This window comes from Oncorhynchus keta, chromosome 13, assembly GCF_023373465.1.
Source record: "Oncorhynchus keta strain PuntledgeMale-10-30-2019 chromosome 13, Oket_V2, whole genome shotgun sequence".
NCBI classification, from domain to species: domain Eukaryota; kingdom Metazoa; phylum Chordata; class Actinopteri; order Salmoniformes; family Salmonidae; genus Oncorhynchus; species Oncorhynchus keta.
The window spans coordinates 15,496,507-15,517,735 of record NC_068433.1 but is presented as its reverse complement, the minus strand read 5'-3'; the positions used below and the strand labels follow the sequence as shown (position 1 = coordinate 15,517,735).

Sequence of the window (21,229 nt, the reverse complement as noted above, 5' to 3'; positions counted from 1 at the left end):
ATGTTTCTGCAACTGTTGATGTCTCACATGAAAATGAGTACAATTTATGTGGAGGCAGTAGCTCTGGGGTTTGGTCCCTCCCTTGTAACCTAAAAAGGTTATTGGTTCAATCTTATCTCTTCTGCAACTGTTGATGTCAAACAGACATGTCAAGTCAAAAATGTTAAGGAGTCTGTAGCTCCCTGCCTTCCATCCAAGAGGTTATGGGTTTGATCCTTGTCCTTTATAGACTATTGCAATTGTCAAATTTACAAAGAAAAGTGTAAGATGTGTGAAGGAGTCTGTTGGCTCTGGTGTAAGGATCTCGACCCATAAGCATGGGGTTGTAGGTTCGAACCAGGCACTGGAGCAAGGTTATGTGGACAACATGGACTCCTGGTCAGTGAGCCATGGCTACAAAGATGGCTGAAGGCTGCAACAAGTAGGGGGGCTTAAATCCTGGGGTTTCCCCTGTGCAATTCCAAAACAGTAATGAGCAGTGGTTATCGGGGAACCCCCATTAGTCTTCCAACCCCCGCAAAGTCAACACAACCACACTCAAGTGCCAAGCCTGGGATCTAACCCACATCAGGATTCAGAGGCAAGCTCCTTATACCTGTGCCACTTATTCCTTCACACATTTCTTCCTGGTCAGAAGCAGAACACACAAATTCCTTGATGAAAGGTCAAACACCGGAGCCAGGCTTTTGTTGACAAATACTGTCTAAGCGCTGTCAATGCTGAGATGGCATTCAAGGTTTAATGCTGTAGATGTCAACTCTGGAAACTACCTCTAAATGTCAAGTGATCTCCTACTCGGTTGGGATTGAATCCCACCCCAACTTTGAAATTAACTGAGGTTGGACAAATATTGCATGTCCTTTCCTCCTGTTCTCAAAAAAACAACATGAGAACCAGAGGCTTCAAGGAGAGCAAAAATATTTCCTGCTCATGGTTCCAGAAGGTGAGGACAGGACAACAAAAAAAACAAGGAAAGGCTGAGGTGTAGGTTTAATTAGTTGCAGTATACTGTAAATCCTCCGGGTGGAGATTGCTTGCATAAAAGTAACCTATCTCCCAATCACATTAGTTTCAGCCTCAGAACAAGATTGGTTTTCTTTAAAAAAAAACAACATAACATTTGGAAAAGTTTCCCAGGAAAATGTTCAGAAACAAAAATGGTACAAAACATCTCCACTTGCCCCAAAGAATTTAAATGTTTGACATATTTGCCTAATGCACTATCCACAAACAATGCAGCCTCTAGACATCCGGGTTGCCTCCCACGATTTTCAAATGTTCACCTCAACACGTCTGTATGTAAAATGCCAATTTGACAGAACTACATCACTTCATATTTCACTTGAATAAAATACAAAATAATAGCTAGCAAGATGGAGATCACAGAGGTTATTTTTAATGATTGCATTTCACAATCATTAAACATAGAAAATGCACTAGAAACACTATTGGCTATTTCCTTGATAGGGGTCATGCTTACACACAAACAGAACATTAAGCTATCGCATACAGAGCACATTAATGGCAATAATACAATCTCACATTTTATAAAGTATAGCCTATATTAAATTGAAACACAGCAATATGACACTATTTCAATGCTTCCTGATAGTGGCTTTGGAGAAGTCATCGACAGATACATTGTCTGTCCAAAATGGATCCCTACTAGTGAAGATAGTTGGGATGTGAAAAGGCACTTTTGTGAACCACAGCCACACCCCATTGAGGGACACGATATCCATTTAGACCATAGAGACTGATAGAGGACTCTTCTTTGTATCTGTCCCATTCTGGCATTTGTGATATGGCATCTCCATTAAAGAGCTACTGAACACATCGATTAGCACGTTTTTTTTCTCTGTTGCTCATTAGAAAAATGTGGTTTCAGTCTTGGAGGTGTGTTTCCTGACCAAAAGTATTCAGTATTTCGCAAGTAAAATATGCGACGTGTCGTCTTTAAGTCAGAGCTGCTGGACAGGTCTATCTCACTGTCTATGCTTATTGGATACAGAGCAATCAATGAAGCTGTTCACCCAATGTTAGTGGGCAAATGGACATCATCAAATCCCAACATTAATTTACCCGTTGTTCCAAACTCAGTTTTAGACGAGACTGACTTTATGACCAAAATAATCCTATTTACACTTTGTAGTCAATTTTGGCACTAGAATAACTTACTCATATGGATGCTGTTTTCAAAGGTATTCCTTGCTTCTTAAAAGGCAGTCACTCTTTAAAGCAGTCAAATTTCTTTGTCTACTCCTTCTATGAGTTGGTAAACAAACTGAAAGGGTTCTACAACCTGGAATGTGTTTAAACTGGTATAAAGCAAATATTTGCAATTTACTGTTACCTGCAGCTGTGGAATGTTTTCTCACGAGAAATTAACTGGCTGATCCCTCCTGATGACCCAGATGGAATTATGTGATCCTTCCTTAACCCATAGGAAGTCCCACCCCGTTAACTACTTCAACTGGTGAAAGTCAATGGCACTACACATGCTAAAACAGGCTTTGGGGCACAAGAGTCCTCTATCCATCTCTATGGTAACTTGAGACACACCAAGAAGTGAAATAAAGGTTAAAGTCTTAACGCTTTGTTCCAACGCTTTGTTCCAAGGACGATGGCTCTTCGCAACATTTGCACCACAGTTCCACTGATCTATACTCCTCACAATCACATGGTAATGTGCCAATGTCCATACTAGCATACTACTTATAATGAATTAATGTATTGGCCATGAATTCTAAGTAGTATGCAAGTGGACATTGAAACAGACATTCAAATCTGTTAAACAACCATTCAGGATCTATGCCGGGTGAGTACAGTATACTTCCCAACACAATTGGTAAGGCATCAATCATCTCACTAATATAATAGCATGGTTACACAGGAGAGTAAAGTGTTTCCCTGACTCTTATTTTCCAGGCTGTCAAGAGGCTAACCGCCTGACCTCAATGTTCAGTAATGTTCTCTCCCACCCACTATTTCCTTCTAACTACCCACATCTCTTTTTCCGGTTTCCCTCTCTCACCACGCCCTCTTCCTTTCAGTTTCTACTGGCACAGATTCCATCTCTAGAGACGAAAAAGGAGTGACAGTCTCCATAGCAACAGAAAAGACCATGCACACTGCAAACAATGCACAAATTCAGGGAGACAAGCCAAGAGAAAAGAGGCAGGGAAAGAGTAGCCTCGTTGACCCCTACTGCATGTACTATAGCCAACTCTTGTGTGGCATGACAACATAGTTACACATACTGTATGAGACAAGGCTAGAGAAAGAGCCATTTAGAATACATGAACATATCTGCAACCATCTCATTTTCCTACACATTTAGCACAAGCATTCCTAGTCAAAATGAGCCTTCTCCCACTACTGGTAGTGTCCCAGTTTTCACCATAGCGCATAAGTATACTTTGTATGGTTATGTGCATGATCGTCTTACAAAATATGATACAGGAGCTAATAACACCATAGCTCGTATAGTTACTATAGTATTGTACATGCAAATTCTACAATCTGTTTAGAAGTACTAGACTAAATCATGAAATTACCTAGATCACTACAGTAATATATTTGATGGCTGGTTCAAGTTTAGAAAGATGGACATGTATTAACATATACATTTGGTTTATGAATGACATGTTATATGCTAAATATATCAATGCAAAACAGAAATCGCAAAATGTAGAGTCTAATATTTCTACTTAAACATTATGGTATTCAGGTGGTTGCCGTGGTTATCACCAAAAAAATCTGGAATGTAGATTTAAGCATGTCAATTTAGGTTGATATAAAACAGGTACTTTTCCATCTATACTGTACTGAAACCCACACATACAGATAAAGAAAATAAAAAAAAACTTCCTGATTCTTATATTTGGACGGAGAGAAACAGTCCAGAAAGGCAATTTTTGCGCAAAGGAAAGCTCATCGTCAGATAAGGTCTCATGCTGTTTCACACAAAGAGTTCTGGGACTGGCATGGAATGGCAGCTTCCTCTAAGCTTTGGAATAAGGAAGGAGTTTCATCCGGAATCTGAAAAAAAGTGGGTTCCGAACAGGAACTGAAAAACAGAGTGCATTGAATCAAGTGCTCGGTCTTTCCCTCCTTTTTCACGAGAAGACTGTGTTGCGCTGGTTCATGTCGCCAACCTTCTCGAAGAACATGAAATCCTATGAAGCGAAATAGAGGAAAGAAAATGTCAACTAAATTTCCTCCAACAACTGCACATCTTATTAGCTCAGTGATAGAACTTGATGAGTAAGGCCTGTGATTAGAAAAATCTACATTTGAATCAAATATATCTTTATTTAAACAGGTGGACTCACAATGAGGAAGCAGGCGCCCATGAGCACAGCCTTCATCTTGACGTCCATGTCCAGGGGGAACTGGATGCCAAAGTTGTCTGTGTCAGTGAAGACCTCCTTTAGTAGGCCACTCCACTGCTTACTGATGCGGCCGATGGGCTTGCCTCCATCTTTCCCCGTCAGCTAAAGGATTAGATGGGTGTAGACTTTAATACAATACTAATTTTTCCACCTTGCCTGATAAGCAACAATCTTTTCTGGTCTACAAGAGATGTCAAGGTGGATTTATAGTTGGTGGGGAAAAATAGTCAACCCGATGGAAGCTTAATTCCCAAGTGCCTCCATTGGATGACATGAAGTGGTTTAACTCCCGGGTTTATGACCCCTCACCTCAAAGTTGACATCCCCGCAGCAGTTGCAGGCGAAGCAGGGTCCCTCCAGCTTCATCACGGTCTCCTTGTTGGCACCCTTGATGGAGAACTTGGGCACACAGGGGTTCCAGTCCTGGGACACATAGCCTATGGTAGTGCCAGGCGGGGCTTGGACCTCGAGCTGAGGGACACACGCATCGAAAACTAAAGATATTTGAACGTGCTTAAAAATACTTTATTTAAAAATATAAAAATGTTTTTTTTAAACACAAAAATCAGGCTTCGGTCCTTACATTGTGGCTTGAAATAGCAGGTGCTTTGGTTACTGCAAAGCTTGCGTCGACATGAAATATGGCACTGATTTGAGAAGTGCATTGGTGTATTCTATTGGCTTAGCAACCATTGCAAAGACAAAGGTACCATGCTTCACATGGTAACAGGCTGTGTCTCCATAGATGCTGAATGAAAGTGTGAAATTGCAGTCAGAAGGGACGTTGACATCTCATGGGAATGTACTGTAGTTAGCGTGCCAGCAATGGGATTCAACAGAGAGCTAAAAAGATGAAGTGATGGCACCAGATCAAGACAGTCAGAGGGTTTGGACTGACAACAGACCATTCAGTGTCATTCATGAGTCTTTACAAAGCACAGGGACTGGGGAGACGTTAGGACAATCCAAAATGGCTTCCAGTACAATAGTTTGCATGCTTTTATTAACACTTTTTTTTAGCAAAGTTGTTTGTACAATGCTAACCTGAAGGTAAATAAACATACATACATACATACATACATACAGCTTGTAATTATGATTTTTATTTTATATATCTAGTGGCATGAGATTACTATGTATGTATATATATTTTATATATCTAGTGGCATGAGATTACTATGTATGTATATATATATCTAGTGGCATGAGATTACCATGTATGTTTATATATATATCTAGTGGCATGAGATTACTATATATATAGTAATCTCATGCCACTAGATATATATATTTTATATGTATATATATATATATATATATACACACACACACACACACACACGGCTGGAATGGGCTACAAGACCATCGCCAAGCAGCTTGGTGAGAAGGTGATAACAGTTGGTGAGATTATTCGCAAATGGAAGAAACACAAAATAACTGTCAATCTCCCTCGGCCTGGGGCTCCATGCAAGAAAGCACATATACATGCCCGTCTGAAGTTTGCCATTGAACATCTGAATGATTCAGAGGACAACTGGGGAAAGTGTTGTGGTCAAATGAGACAAATGGAGCTCTTTGGCATCAACTCAACTCGCCGTGTTTGGAGGAGGAGGAATGCTGCCTATGACCCCAAGAACACCATCAAACATGGAGGTGGAAACATTATGCTTTGGGGGTGTTTTTCTGCTAAGGGAACAGGACATCTTCACCGTATCAAAGGGACGATGGGCAGGGCCATGACAGGACAGGGCCATGTCAAATCTTGGGTGAGAACCTTCCCTCAGCCAGGACATTGATAATGGGTATTCCTGCATGACAATGACCCAACACACGGCCAAGGCATAAAAGGAGTGGCTCAAGAAGAAGCACATTAAGGTCCTGGAGTGGCCTAGCCAGTCTCCAGACCTTAATCCCATAAATCTATGGAGGGAGCTGAAGGTTCGAGTTGCCAAACGTCAGCCTCAAAACCTTAATGACTTGGAGAAGATCTGCAAAAAGGAGTGGGACAAAATCCCTCCTGAGATGTGTGCAAACCTGGTGGCCAACTACAAGAAAAGTCTGACCTCTGTGATTGCCAACAAGGGTTTTGCCACCAAGTACTAAGTCATGTTTTGCAGAGGGGTCAAATACTTATTTCAAATCAATTTATAACATTTTTGACATGCGTTTTTCTGGATTCTTTTGTTGTTATTCTGTCTCACATTGTTCAAATAAACCTACCATTAAAATTATAGACTGATTATTTCTTTGTCAGTGGGCAAATGTACAAAATCAGCACTTTCTCCCCTTTATAATCTCTCCCCCTCATGGTTGGGGTCCTGTTTATATAGTCAAAGTAATTAAATGTGTCAGTGTTTAGCACGCCAACATACCTCCTGCAGGCAGCAGGGGCACCAGCAAGAGGCACAGCGGAAGGGTCGTATGAGGCGGATGACCTCACGGTCCATGTTGTCCTTGATCTTCATGTCGAAGCTGCGCAGGGCACCGCAGCAGTTGCGTGTGCAGCAGTCGTTCTTCTCTTTGGCCTTGTAGATCTTCTGACCCAGGCTGTTCTTGATCTCGTACTGGTTGTTGGTCTCAAAGCCGATGAATGCTGAGGAGAGGAAAACAGAGAGAGAGAAGAGGGGAGGGGGATGTTGAGAGATGCAAGTTTAAAATGACCACAGTTTTTGTATTGCTTTTAATCTTTTTAAATGAATTTATCTTATTAACACTTTGTTCTAGCTAGCTATTTGTGTAGGTAGCTATCAAGTAAACGCAATGCTGATCATCCTGATCGCTCTATACTAAGAGAAGACTAGCAAGCTCACCTTCCAGCAACTCCACTTTTTGGTGTATAAGGATCTGGTCAATCTGAAACATGGAAAACAGAGAGCGATAGATATGGAAAGAGAGAGAATGGAAGAAAACAAACCCCAGCATGTACACTGACAACAGATGATGTTGGTGAAATCAGTGGATTTGACAACCTGTTATATCACTCCTCCCCAGCCTAACCTACCTGTGTTAGGTATTCCAGACCAGGTGGAACGCCGACTGGCACAACTCCTGCAGGGGCTGGGGAGATGGCTGCATGAGGCCCTGAGTTAGGAGCACCGTATTCGGGCCCGGGACCACCATAGCCTGGGCTAGGACCCATCTGAGGTGCACCATATTCAGGCATGGGCATAGGACCTGGGCCCTGGCCTACTGGTCCAGGCTGGTACATAACTGGGTGGCCTGGCTGGGGTTGTTGGTGGTTGTAGCCCATATGGAAGCCAACTGGTGGTGGAGCTTGGTTAGGGTCACCATACCCCACCTGAGGAACAGGGTAAGGGGCCATGGAGTAACTTCCAGTACCTTGGTTAGGGGATGGGTAACCTATAAGAGGAAATACAAATATTTTCATGTTGACAATATATTCCTATAAATAAAAAGCTAAACATGAATGTGGAGTTATAGACGCATGTATGTGGGGTGTCAGAACTGGTGGCTCATGAAGTGTATTGGAGATTCTACATAAAATAAATTACTCTTTTGCTTAACAAAAGTGGGCCGTATTGTTAGACACAAAATGAATTCCCAACACCACACCCGTTTCAATGGAAACTGCAAGGAACAAAAGTATTGTATCCAGCAAACTCCGTCGCCACATGATTATCCCAATAATCGTCACACACAGTTCACATCAACATAGTCAGCCTTTTATACGCCAAGCTCTGGTTTCAAATTCTTATCTCGAATACTTTGAAATAACATTATACAAATCCTGGGGGGGTATTGCACTATGGTGCAACAGGAAAATTAGGGATTTGTTGCCAAGAATCAGCAGTAGGCCTGCTCTCCTCCTGCTCAGAATCTAATTCCAGTAAGAGCATCTCTAGCACTGCTTACTATTCTCATCAGGTATGACTGGACTGCTATACAGACAAGACATTCAGTATGGCTACAGGAAAATAACACATTCAAATCTGTCTGACTGCAAAGGTGGGAAGTAAACTGTAATCATAAATATAACCCATGCAAAAAGAGTGTTAAAAACACAATCAAAAACAGTCCTGTCGGAGCAAGCTTTCAGCCACCATGTCAGTCAGATAAAACCGGTTTCTGGTTTGTAAAGTTAAGAAAAACAGTTGCTTGTTAAGGTGTATAACTAATGTACTAAAGTAGTTTGTTTATAATATCTAGAAGACATGTTTGACAGTTACGAGAACACTTCCAGCCCATCAGTGGTTTCATAAATACACACCACGTCTGTTGACACCTCAGTGAACCAAAATCCATGTGTCTATGGGTTGGTGTGAACCGCTGCCCACACCCACCCAGACACACAGTGGAAGGAGGTGTATTTGTTTTTATATTCCTCTCTCAACACAACTTTTGTATTACCTCAAGGTTCATGTACACTATACTGTCATTAGAGCATTAGGAGATGTAAAAATCTAATTGAAATCTGACTGGGCATGTTTAAAGCAGACAAGCGTATTTCCTTATTTACAATCAAACTCACCACACATACGTTAACCTCAGTTCCCAGGCCAAAAATGCATGTCTGTTAGCAGGCCAGTACCCTGACTCAACAGTGGTTAAACAAGTTATTGAGGGACGGTCAGGGTAGAGACAAACAAAGGCTCCTAACATGAGTCCATAATGTATTTTGCTAGTCATTTGACTGGTAAATGGAAGAACGCAGCCAGTCAGACAGTAATGGAGTGTCTTGTTTCCTGGCTGCAACCTGGTAGGAGAAGCCCTCTTAAAAAGTAGTGCCTGTGACAAATATCTCCCTTTATAGGAAGACATCATTTGGGGGTTGTATGAATCACAGTGCAGGTGTCATTTTACATTGAATTGGCCTTTTGTAATGCGATGTGAGCAGAGCAACCCACTGAATAGTATACCAATCACTACCTCCAAGGAAGGAAAACAGACCAAGTTAACTAGCTTTTTAAAAAGTGTGACCCATTTCAAACATCCTCGCTATTTGAACACTTTTGGGGAGGATAAGGTTTCAGTGGAGGGCTCGAGGAATGTGGAGTAGGTGAAGTTATCCATTTATTCAGGAAACAAAAAGTCACACTCACGAGTTAGTGGTGGCGAACAGAATCACATTAACAATATGAACACATGCAAAAAGATATGCAAAGACGCAATTTATGAGGACATCGCAACAACCCAGTATAATATCTAAAGCAACAGAGACTTAGAGAAGAAAACATTACCTGGGGCTGACATGATGACTTAGTTACTGGACGCAAAGGGGAAAGCAGGCAGACTTCCTCTGTTGTCCACTACCGGGTTCGCTATGAGACAAAGAGAAAATGAGGGGGGGGTGTGAATGACAGTAAACATGTCCACCGTTCTAGACAATCTATTAACAAGGCCGCTATTAAAAAAAGGGAACTTTCTCCTCTAATATTCTCGAACATAAAATCCTAAACATACACAAGTGAATTTGCCACTATGTTCAAAAAGCATGTGGTTGGGCAACATGGTTGATGATACACAGTGTACACATACACACTAAGTCTTTCTTTGAGGCTTCAAGGTGTATAGGGGATATCAGCAGAGGCTGGTGGGAGGAGCAATAAGAGGACGGACTCATTGTAATGGCTGGAATGGTATCAAACATGGAAACCACATTTGACTATGTTCCATTTATTCCATTCCAGCCATTGGAATGAGCCTGTCCTCCTATTGCTCCTCCCATCAAGCCTCCACTGGAGGATAGGTGTGATGAGTCAGAGATCAACCATTTTCTACTGTGCATTTTCAATCAGGTTCAAGTCTGGGCCACTCAAGGACACAGAGCTTTGTCCCGAAGCCACTCCTGCGTTCTCTTGGCTGTGTGCTTAGGGTCGTTGTACTATTTGAAGGTGAACTGTCTGGAACAGGTTTTCATTAAGGATCTGTACTCCACTCATCTTTCCCCTCGATCCTGACTAAACTCCCAGTCCCTGCCGCTGAAAAAACATCCCCACAGCATGATGCTGCCATCACCATGCTTCACCGTAGGTGTGGTGCCAGGTTTCCTCATGATGTGACACTTGGCATTCAGGCCAGAGTTCAATCTTGATTTCATCAGACCAGAGAATCTTGTTTCTCAGGTCAGTGTCCTTTAGGTGCTATTTGGCTGTCATGTATATTTTACCGAGGAGTGGCTCCCGTGGGCAACTATCATAAAGGCTTGATTGGTGGAGTGCTGCAGAGATTGTTGTCCTTCTGGAAGATTCTCAAATCTCCCCAGAGAAACTCTAGAGCTGTGGCAGAGTGCCCATCGGGTTCTTGGTCACCTCCCTGACAAAGGTCCTTCTCCCCCGATTGCTCAGTTCAGCCAGCTGTAGGAAGAGAGTCTTGGTGGTTCCAAACTTCTTCCATTTAAGAATGGAGGCCACTGTTCTTGGGTAGCCTTCCCCAAATCTGTGCCTCGACCTAATCCGGTCTCAGAGCTCTACGGACAATTCCGTCGACCTCATGGCTTGATTTTTGTTCTGACATGCACTATCAACTGTGGGACCTTATATAGACAGGTGTGTGCCTTTCCAAATCATGTCCAATCAATTGAATTTACCACAGGTGGACTCCAATCAAGTTGTAGAAACTTCAAGGATGATCAATGGAAACAGGACGCACCAGAGCTCAATTGAGTCTCATAGCAAAGGGTCTGAATACCATTTTTCACTTTCTCATTATGGGGTATTGTTTGTAGATTGAGGGGGAAAAAATTTAATTTAATCAATTTTAGAGTAAGGCTGTGTAAAATGTGAAAAAAGCGAAGGGGTCTGGATACTTTCTGAATGCAAAAACGTGGTAGATTTGGAAAGGCGACATCTGGGAGATGAGGAAATGATCAGAAGATGAGATATACAATTCAGAACACACAAGCTCAAGCACACACTAACATTTACTTTTTATTTTGAAAGTCATCTTTCATTGACAAGCTATAAGTGAATTATTGATGACTAGCGCTGGAAACGCATCAGATGGCTTCCACAACATATGAACAATATCAGAAGAAAATGGGATTGATAGACCTAACAACTAGAAATGGGCAGATGTTTTAGTAAGTGGTGTCAGGTGAGGTCACGGGATATTTCCAAGTCTCCCAAAACCTCTCCAAAGTGGCATATGTCTGTAAATTAGACAATCCCAGTGCTATTACATATTTGAAATCCCTGGTTTAAATAATGCAAAAACAAAGTGTTGGAGAAAAAAGTAAAAGTGCAATATGTGCCATGTAATAAAGCTAACGCTTAAGTTCCTTGCTCAGAACATGAGAACATATGAAAGCTGGTGGTTCCTTTTAACATGAGTCTTCAACCTAAAACTTCTTACCTGGGAATATTGTAGTTATTATAGGACTATTTCTCTCTATACCATTTGTATTTCATATACCTTTGACTATTGGATGTTCTAATAGGTACTTTAGTATTGCCAGCCTAATCTCGGGAGTTGATAGTGCTGTTTGAATGAATGCTTGCTTACGAGCCTGCTGCTGCCTACCACGGCTCAGTTAGACTGCTCTATCAAATCACAAGACTTAATTATAATAACACAGAAATACGAGCCTTAGGTCATTAATATGGTCAAATCCGGAAACTATCATTTCAAAAACAAAACATTAATTCTTTCAGTGAAATACGGAAACGTATTTTATCTAACGGGTGGCATCCATAAGTCTAAATATTGCACAACCTTCAATGTTATGTCATAATTCTGGCAAATTAGTTCGCAACAAGCCAGGCGGCCCAAACTGCTGCATATACCCTGGCTCTACTTGCACAGAACTCAAGAGAAGTGACAATTTCCCTAGTTAAAAGACATTCATGTTAGCAGGCAATATTAACTAAATATGCAGGTTTAAAAATATATACTTGTGCATTGATTTTAAGAAAGGCATTGATGTTTATGGTTAGGTACACATTAGTGCAACGACAGTGCTTTTTTTCACAAATGCGCTTGTTAAATCACCTGTTTGGCAAAGTAGGCTGTGATTCAATGATAAATGAACAGGCACCGCATTGATTATATGCAACGCAGGACAAGCTAGATAAACTAGTAATATCATCAACCATGTGTTAGTGATTGTTAAAATTGATTGTTTTTTTTATAAGATACGTTTAATGCTAGCTAGAACCTTACCGTGGCTCCTTGCTGCACTCGCATAACAGGTAGACAACCTGCCACGCAGTCTCCTCGTGGAGTGCAGTGTAATCGGTGTCCAAAAATGCCGATTACCGATTGTTATGAAAACTTTAAATGGCCCTGATTAAAATCGGTCAGCCTCTATTACATAGGTATTCCTCTTGTCCAGATGGGCAGACAGGTGATATAGAGCGTAAGCAGGCAACATCATATTTTTGATGCACAAAGACAATCTATGCTGCCATTAAGTCATGCATCAGATATCATTGGCAATAGGCTAGATTTGTTCATATGTAACTCCCCCATGTAGCTATAGCGCTAAGACCGACCAGATCTAAGCTTACCTTGTAAAATGTTCGCTGAAAACGTTGTGTAAAATAAACATTTTGACTCCGGGGACTGATTATCAATAATGGTCAGTCACAGGCAGACAAATAAGATATACTCATGATCGGTGGAGTCCCGGCTTTCAGTGTATATCAACATATTCCGTGTTTATTTTGTTTGTGCGTCACAACGGTAAACAGAATGTAGGAAGCAGCAATCTTGAAATGAGGTCATCGGCTTGGCCTGGCCTTATAAAGTCGTTTGCCCATATATGGTAGTAAGTCATACCAAAGATTTGAAGGCACAAATCAATAGCCAACCATGCTTTTGCAGATGGGGGCTACCGTTCTCAGCCCAGACTGAATTGAATGAACACAAATAATCTTTAAAAAAATATGGGGACTTGACATTTAAGAGGTTTAAATTACCACGTTTGCTGTGCTAAACTATATAGATACGAATATTGGCCTGTTGGAAACTACAACTCGCTACTACTAGATTGCACAGTTCCGGCTTGGTCTGAGGTGTGTTCAGTTCACTAGAACGTTTGCTACGTTGCGGAAAAGTTTGTACTGACCGACACGTTTCCCCAAAACGGTTCTTGAACAGACTTGAGGTATATTTGCTCCCGTTCGGTGGAAGTGGCAAGGTGTGGATTGAAGGAATGAGTGACGAGCATAAAAGCGGAGTGGCCATGCTGACAACGTTCCCCCAGGGGGCTGTATCTCTTAAATTCCTCTGTGGTTGATGCAAGTAGCATAGATTTACATTAAAAATATATTAATTGGCAATATTAACATCAAAGAAATTTAATAATAAAACAGATTAGGAATATTGTTTGTGATACAATTCCCTCAGCAAGATTATTTTGGTCAAATATCTTGGTGATATACAATGCGGGAAAGCATGGAAAATTGCTAACAAATATTGTATCAGTAACAAAGTAAAGGAAGTTTAATTTAATGTTACATATAATTTGTGAAACATGTTTTGGAAAGATTCAAGCTGAATAACTGATTTCTGTGGAATGGAGGAGACCACCATTTTGCCTTTATTTATAGTAGAATGTTTTGGATTGACATACAGAATTTTGTTACAAAAAAAGAGAACCGGTTGTACTACAATGGTTTTGATATGATTTATTTCAGAAATTGACATAGCATATTTAATTCAACTGCTAATAATACTAGGTAAATGTCATATTCACAAATGCAAATGGTCTAATTCAAAACCTAACTGTTCACTTTATAAATGAGTAAACAATGGCACCACTAACTAAAAAGAAAAACAAAGGCAATTAAAACTTGTATTAGTAATGAATAGGATTTGTTTGTTTAGGATTCCTGGTAATGTAAATAGTTTGTATGCATGTGACTATACCTCTTTTGCTTTTAGATATTAGTTTATATATTTTTTAAGACAATTTTAAAGAGCGTTCCCCAATCCCTCCCCGTTGTTCCAACTGGTTATTCAGTACAGCATCGTTTCCTTGAACATTCCACAATGTAAAAACGTACTGAATCCACCCCTGATTTTTCGCTAGACAAACTGCGCAATGTGCGTATTGAGCTCACAGAAGTATTAATGGGGTTCAAGTAGTTGAACAGACGTTGGTCAATAAGTTGTTTTTAAAACTGAAATATTAACCGACATTTTGATAAATCGCTCAGCACTACTTTCGATGGAACTTTGTGCTATTGTTGCTGCAAATGTTGATTGTTAGTATTGCTAATATGAACACTGTACAATGGGCTATATTTTCCATTGTTCAATACCTCCAGAAACACTGAAGAAAAGGTTGTAGCCTAATTATTTCAATCATGTTGAACACCAAACAAATTTTCTAACCTTTGTGTTCCGTTGTCTTTACATTAGTGAAAGTAAGGGAGGGAGATGGCAGGAATGTCTTACCTTTCAGATGACCAAAAAGGCGATGTTTGGTGGTTCTTGGCCCGAAAAACTGAGGACAATTAGAATAGTAGGAAAATTCCTACTTGCTTGCCAGTCTTGTTTGCTATCAGCTACATTCGTCTTCTTTTCGATACCCCGCCCCTTTAGGTGCCGCCACAAGACCCATAATTGAAAGGAGGCAACTTTTTGTGGTATTTCTTTCTGCAACGTTCGAGAACATTTTCGTACTAAACTTTTGTATTATTACTATTATTGAAATTCCATTTTTTTTAATGAAAAATGCAAATATTTTATTAAAATTTATACATTATTCTTTAAAAAAATGTAACAAAACATCATAAACAGATAAACACATACAGGATTTTTACGTTCAAAGAATTTTGAAAAGCTTAAGAGTATCAATTGATTTCAATCCCTTCTTATTCTTAGAGTATTCAATGTGGCAAATAAATTATTTAAGTATAATTTAGCATAGCCCTGGTTTGCGGAAAAAGGGGAGGAAAACATAGGTTAATGCTGCGTTCATAACCAAGTGGGAAGGTATATTAAGCTTTTTACCACATATGACTGAGAAAAATCCACTTCAATGTCCCTCAACTGGTAATTATAATATTGGGAAACGTGTCTATCATAACTGAGCTCCAACCTCTTGCTGCCCTAGCAACCCACATGCTGCCCTTTGACGCACCTACTAATGAAATGACCTTGATAGCAGCATTTTCTGCAGTTAAATGCAACAAAACATTGTTTTTTTAAAGCTATCTATTTATATGATTTTTGAGAGCTAATTTGTTTACTAACATGATATCTTTACTTTTAGTTCATTATTGACGTAGCTCGTGAGTCATTAGCCAATCAGCATTTCTCAACCAGTTCAAAACGCTGAATGCATCCAATTGGTTTTGCGACTTCACAACTGGTAATTACCACCTTCCCACTTGGTTATGAACGCAGCATAATTCTTGTTAGAAACGACCCTGTGAACGGACCGACAATTTTCAGTAGACAAGAACATTTGTAAAGGCGCACATACATCTAGGTAACGAGCACTGTAAAGTGAAACATTGCAGAGACGCTCTTCGACTGCGGCTACAATGTAGTGTAGTGAGGCGGTATCTGCTGAAGAGAATATACAGTATTTTCTCGTGCCTTATCATAATAATAATAATAGGTTACTTTTTACAATTAACACCGATTCCTTCAGAATCCTCTCAAAGTTAGGTCGACGTGTAGGGGTTACAGGTTTTCATGTTTTTCATCAACTGACTACGTCATTAACATTTTCTCAACTTTGACAAAAAAAGCAACATCCACAAGAGGGCGATGTCGACTCAATTATGGGCTAATAAATCTTCTACTGATCAGTTGAATAGAATTAGCCTGTAGGCCTATATTTGTCCCCCCAAGTTTTCTGTAGAATTTTCATTGTTGGACATAAAAAAAACTGTAAAACCACCAGGAAATCAACTCCAAGTGATTTTAATTTAGGAAATCTGGGCGGCAGGTAGCCTAGTGATTAAGAGTGCTGGACCAGTAACCACTGGGCCAGTAACTGAACGCTTGCTGGTTTGAATCTCTGAGCCGACTAGGTGACAAATCAGTCTGTGCTCTTGAGTAAGGCACTTAACTAGTATATAGGTCCTGGAAGTTAGGAAGCTTGGCACCAGTGATGTACTGGGCTGTACGCACTACCTTCTGTAGCGCCTTACGGTTGGATGCCGAGCAGTTGCCATACCGGACAGTGATGAAACCGGTCTATTACTAGGGTGGCTGGAGTCATTGACAATTTTTAGGGTCTTCTTCTGACACCGCCTGGTATGGAGGTCCTGGATGGCAGGAAGTCTTGTTCATCCTTGGGAGCAATTTCCAAAAGCCTGAAGGTACCACGTTCATCTGTACAAACAATAGTGCGCAAGTATAAACACCATGCGACCACGCAGCCGTCATACCGCTCAGGAAGGAGACGCGTTCTGTCTCCTAGAGATGAAAGTACTTTGGTGCGAAAAGTGCAAATCAATCCCAGAACAACAGCAAAGGACCTTGTGAAGATTCTGGAGGAAACAGGTACAAAAGTATTTATATCCACAGTAAAACGAGTCCTATATCGACATAGCCTGAAAGGCCGCTCAGCAAGGAAGAAGCCACTGCTCCAAACTAGCCATAAAAAATCCAGACTATGGTTTGCAACTGCACATGGGGACAAAGATTGTGTACTTTTTGGAGAAATGTCCTATGGTCTGATGAAACAAAAATAGAACTGTTTGGCCATAATGACCATCGTTCTGTTCAGGGGAAAAAGGGGAATGCTTGCAAGCCGAAGAACACCATCCCCACCATGAAGCAAGGGGGTGGCAGCAGCATGTTGTGGGGGTGTTTTGCAACAGGAGGGACGGGTGCCCTTATGTGGATATATTGAAGCAACATCTCAAGACATCAGAAGTTAAAGCTTGGACGCAAATAGGTCTTTCAAATGGACAATGACCCCAAGCATACTTCCAAAGTTGTGCCAAAATGGCTTAAGGACAACAAAGTCACGGTATTAGAGTGGCCATCCCAAAGCCCTGACCTCAATCCCATAGAAAATGTGTTGGCAGAACTGAAAAAGCGAGTGTGAGCAAGGAGGCCTACAAACCTGACTCAGTTACACCAGCTCTGTCAGGAAGAATGGGCCAAAATTCACCCAACTTATTGTGGGAATCTTGTGGAAGGCTACCCAAAACATTTGACCCAAGTTAAACCATTTAAAGGCAATGCTACCAAATTAGAATTGAGTGTATGTAAACTTCTGACCCACTGGGAATGTGATGAAAGAAATAAAAGCTGAAATAAGTCATTCTCCCTACTATTATTCTGACATTTCACATTCTTAAAATAAAGTGGTGATCCTAACTGACCTAAGACAGGGAATTTGTACTTGGATTAAATGTCAGGAATTGTGAAAAACTGAGTTTAAATGTATGTAAACTTCCGACGTCAACTGTATTTAATCATCAGCCCCAATGGTGCATTATGTCATTCCACAAAGGCTGATTTTACACAAAGCAACCTGCACACAATTTGTTTAAAGTTAACTGAATTTTGAGGGGAAACGGTCTCAGGATCAACAGGTTACAAATGACAGTGAGAGATTTTTTAAAAATGTAAAAACATTCACACCACATGGCATGTATGCAGCCTGATACTGTAGTTGACCTATGACCTAGTAATATTTTTATCCTGTCAACTGTTCATCAATTTCTTAATCAGTGCTATTGAGATCAGAGACATACATACTCTGTGATTCATAGGCAATATTACCATGGGGGATGGGGGGACATGTCCACCTTAATATTCAGAACATTCACACCCCTTGACTTTTTCCACATTTTGTTTTGTCACAGCCTGAATTTAAAATGTATTAAATTGAGATGTTGTGTCACTGGCCTACGCACAATACCCCATCATGTAAAGTGAAATTAGTTTTTTTGCAATTTTTACATATGAATTAAAACTGAAATGTCTTGAGTCAATAAGTAGTCAATGCCTTTGTTACGGCAAGCCTAAATACGTTCAGGAATAAATCTTTGCTTACAAGTCACATAATGAGTTACATGGACTCACCGTGTGTGCAATAACATTGGTTAACAGGATTTTTTTAATGACTACCTCATCTCTGTACCCACACAACAGTTATCTGTAAGGTCCCATAGCTGAGCATTGAATTTCAAACACAGATTCCACTACAAAGACCAGGGAGGTGCCGGTACAGCGTCAATGTGCTGGGGCACCTGTTAGTCAAGGTAATTGAGGTAATATGTACATGTAGGTAGAGTTAAAGTGACTATGCATAGATAATAACAGAGAGTAGCAGCAGCGTAAAAAAGGGGTCTGGGTAGTCCTTTGATTAGCTGTTGAGTAGTCTTATGGCTTGGAGATAGAAGCTATTAAGAAGCCATTTGGGGGGGGACAAAATGGCGCCATAGAGAGAACACTGTGTTTCAGCGAGCTCCCGTGGCATTCGTAAATGTATATTCTTACATTAATCTCCTAGCTTGAAAAAGTGGTAGAATTGGCTAAATAAGATATCCTACAATGAGTCTTGACGGCTATTTCTCAAAAATCTCTGACAACATGCCCAACAGAACTACTAAGAACTCGACCAAAACCACCATCCCCTGCAGATGTGCAGGAGGAGCTCGCTAACGTTAGTGAAGCTAACACCATTGCGGATACAGGCACAATGGACCTGGTGATTCAAAAGATGACTGATAACATTACTAAAGTGCTAGGATAGGAAGCATAGTCATAGCTGATCATGCGGAGGTGATCCTGGACATAAAACTCAACAGGGCATTCAATCGGTCAAGATGTTGGAGGTTGAATACAACCATTTCATATTTTATAAAAAATAATTTATTATCTTCAATACCATTCATTCTTTACAACTCATAATTTACATACATACTCAAATAATGGTATTTTAATTAAACGAATTAAACTAAACATAAACCCCAAACAAAACCTCTGATTCTGATGGGAGCATCTTGCAAACCCTCCCCGTCACCCTACAAAATACCTTTTCCTATCTCCCCGTCCCTAATCTATCCTCTTACAAATCTAAATGACACCCAGCCCTAAACCCCCTTCCACCTCGCCACGAGCAGCATGCTGCCCCCACTTCCTCTCCTCCCTCTTCATTCTCCCCCTCAAATCTCCTTCCACCCTCCTCACTATCCCTTCCACCCCCCAATCTCTCCCTGTCTTCACCATGTTCTGCCTTGCTTCCCACAGCCCCCGTTTAAAGAGACTCATGAGAAGCCAGAGCAGAAACCTGTGCCCTATCCGTCCCTCTCGCTCTCCCTACACCCCTCTCTAACCTGGCCCACGTCAATACAAAATCCCCCTTTACCAAACCTAACAAACACCCGTGCCCTAGCCCATACTACTCCGGCAAAGGCACAGTCCCAAAAGACATGGCGCACAGTCTCCTCCCTGCCACAAGAGGATCTTGGACAGGTGGGGGATTGCACCAAACTATACCGGTACAATATGGAACATACCAGCAAACACTTATGAAGGCTCAACCAATTCAGGTCCTTGAGCCTGTTGTCCAGACCCCGCGCCTGCACTCCCTCCCAGACCACTTCCGAGATGCCCACTACATGCGCCGGACTCCCTGCCTTTCTGACCTCCTCGTAGAGGTAGGTGCCTATGATCTAAACCTTCTCTGGCAACTTCAACCTCAGGGTGCACACGCAGCCACTTGGCCGCATGACCAAAGTGCCATGGCAGCTGTTCCGCCCGAGGACCCGTGTTAGACCACACCATTATGCTTCTCGCCTGATACGAGAAAAACACCCGCAGGAGGTAACCGGACGGGTGTATCACTGGCTGAGCAAGCTCCGTTAACAAGAAAGAAACAAAAATTGTGTCCAGCTTGAGGGGGAAATGTGGTACCCCCTACCTCCCTCCCCGATGGGACAGATCATGCGTGCCCTGGCGACCCACTCGCACCTGCCACTCCACATAAACTGAAACACAAGCCTCACTAGAGGCCTCCTCAGACAAGCCGGCAATGGGTAGATGTACGCCAAATACAAAAGAGACGGCAACACATCCACCTTTAGGACCAGGACTTTGCCCATAAAAGACAAATACCTAGCTTTCCACATTGCTAGCTTCCTCTGTACCACTGCGATACGCATGTTCCAGTTTAGCGTCGCTGAGCCGGAGGTCTCAAAATGGACCCCGAGAATCCTCAGGGCCCCCTCACAGAGAGATAACCCCCCAGGCACATCCGTTCTACCACGCCATCTTCCAAAAAACTTGACGGAAGACTTTGCATGGTTCAGAACTGCTCCCGACGCTCAGGTGAAATCCCCAAAGATGGCAAGGGACCTTGTCAGGCACGAGTCCTTGCACAACAGCAAGGAAGTGTTGTCTGCGTACTGCGTCATCTTAACACGCAGCCCACCACTTCCAGGCATCAGCAAACCTTCCACCCCTGTGTCTGCCCTAATGGCAGCCCCTCAGAGGCTCCATGTACAGAACGAAGAGGAGAGCCGAGAGTGGGCACCCCTGCCTGACCTCAGACGAGAGGTCAAAAACGTTACCCAAGTGACTATTTACACTAACTCGGCACCCCGCTCCGACATATAATGTACGAATCCATCCTATAAACTTCTCCCCAAATCCTAATCGACCTAACACTCTGAATAAAAAGGATCTATTCACGCGATCGAAGGCTTTCGCCTGATCTAGCGCTGCTACCATAAAAGGCAGTCCTCTATCTTCAACCCAAGCGATGGAGTCCCTGATTAACTGTAGGTTCCATCTAATAGAGCGGCCCTCTACCCCGCACGTCTGATCCTCATGAACGACGTAGGGAAGGGCTGTGCGCAACCGGTCTGCAGCCCATCCATCCCAGGCACCTTCCCTTTTCCCATCCTCCTAAGAGCGCTCTCAACCTCTTCTAGTGAGATCTGGGCCTCCATCAC

The 21,229-nt window shown here is 41.7% G+C and overlaps 1 protein-coding gene across 2 annotated transcripts; it reads right to left on the bottom strand.

Annotated features, from left to right (window-relative positions):
* Positions 1 to 975: 975 nt before the first annotated feature.
* LOC118391930 (phospholipid scramblase 2-like) lies at positions 976 to 14,916 on the bottom strand. Of its 2 annotated transcripts, none has more exons than XM_035783438.2 (8): positions 14,754 to 14,916; positions 9,593 to 9,673; positions 7,396 to 7,754; positions 7,205 to 7,247; positions 6,767 to 6,987; positions 4,704 to 4,865; positions 4,335 to 4,496; positions 976 to 4,178 (listed from the first exon to the last, which is right to left on the bottom strand). In XM_035783438.2, exons 2-8 carry the CDS (start codon positions 9,603 to 9,605, stop codon positions 4,119 to 4,121), a joined length of 1,020 nt encoding a protein of 339 aa, XP_035639331.1. In that variant the 5' UTR covers positions 9,606 to 9,673; positions 14,754 to 14,916; the 3' UTR covers positions 976 to 4,118. The 2 variants fall into 2 exon arrangements, with proteins under 2 accessions (XP_035639331.1, XP_035639332.1); XM_035783439.2 differs by lacking the exon at positions 14,754 to 14,916 and adding an exon at positions 12,860 to 12,981.
* Positions 14,917 to 21,229: the final 6,313 nt, after the last annotated feature.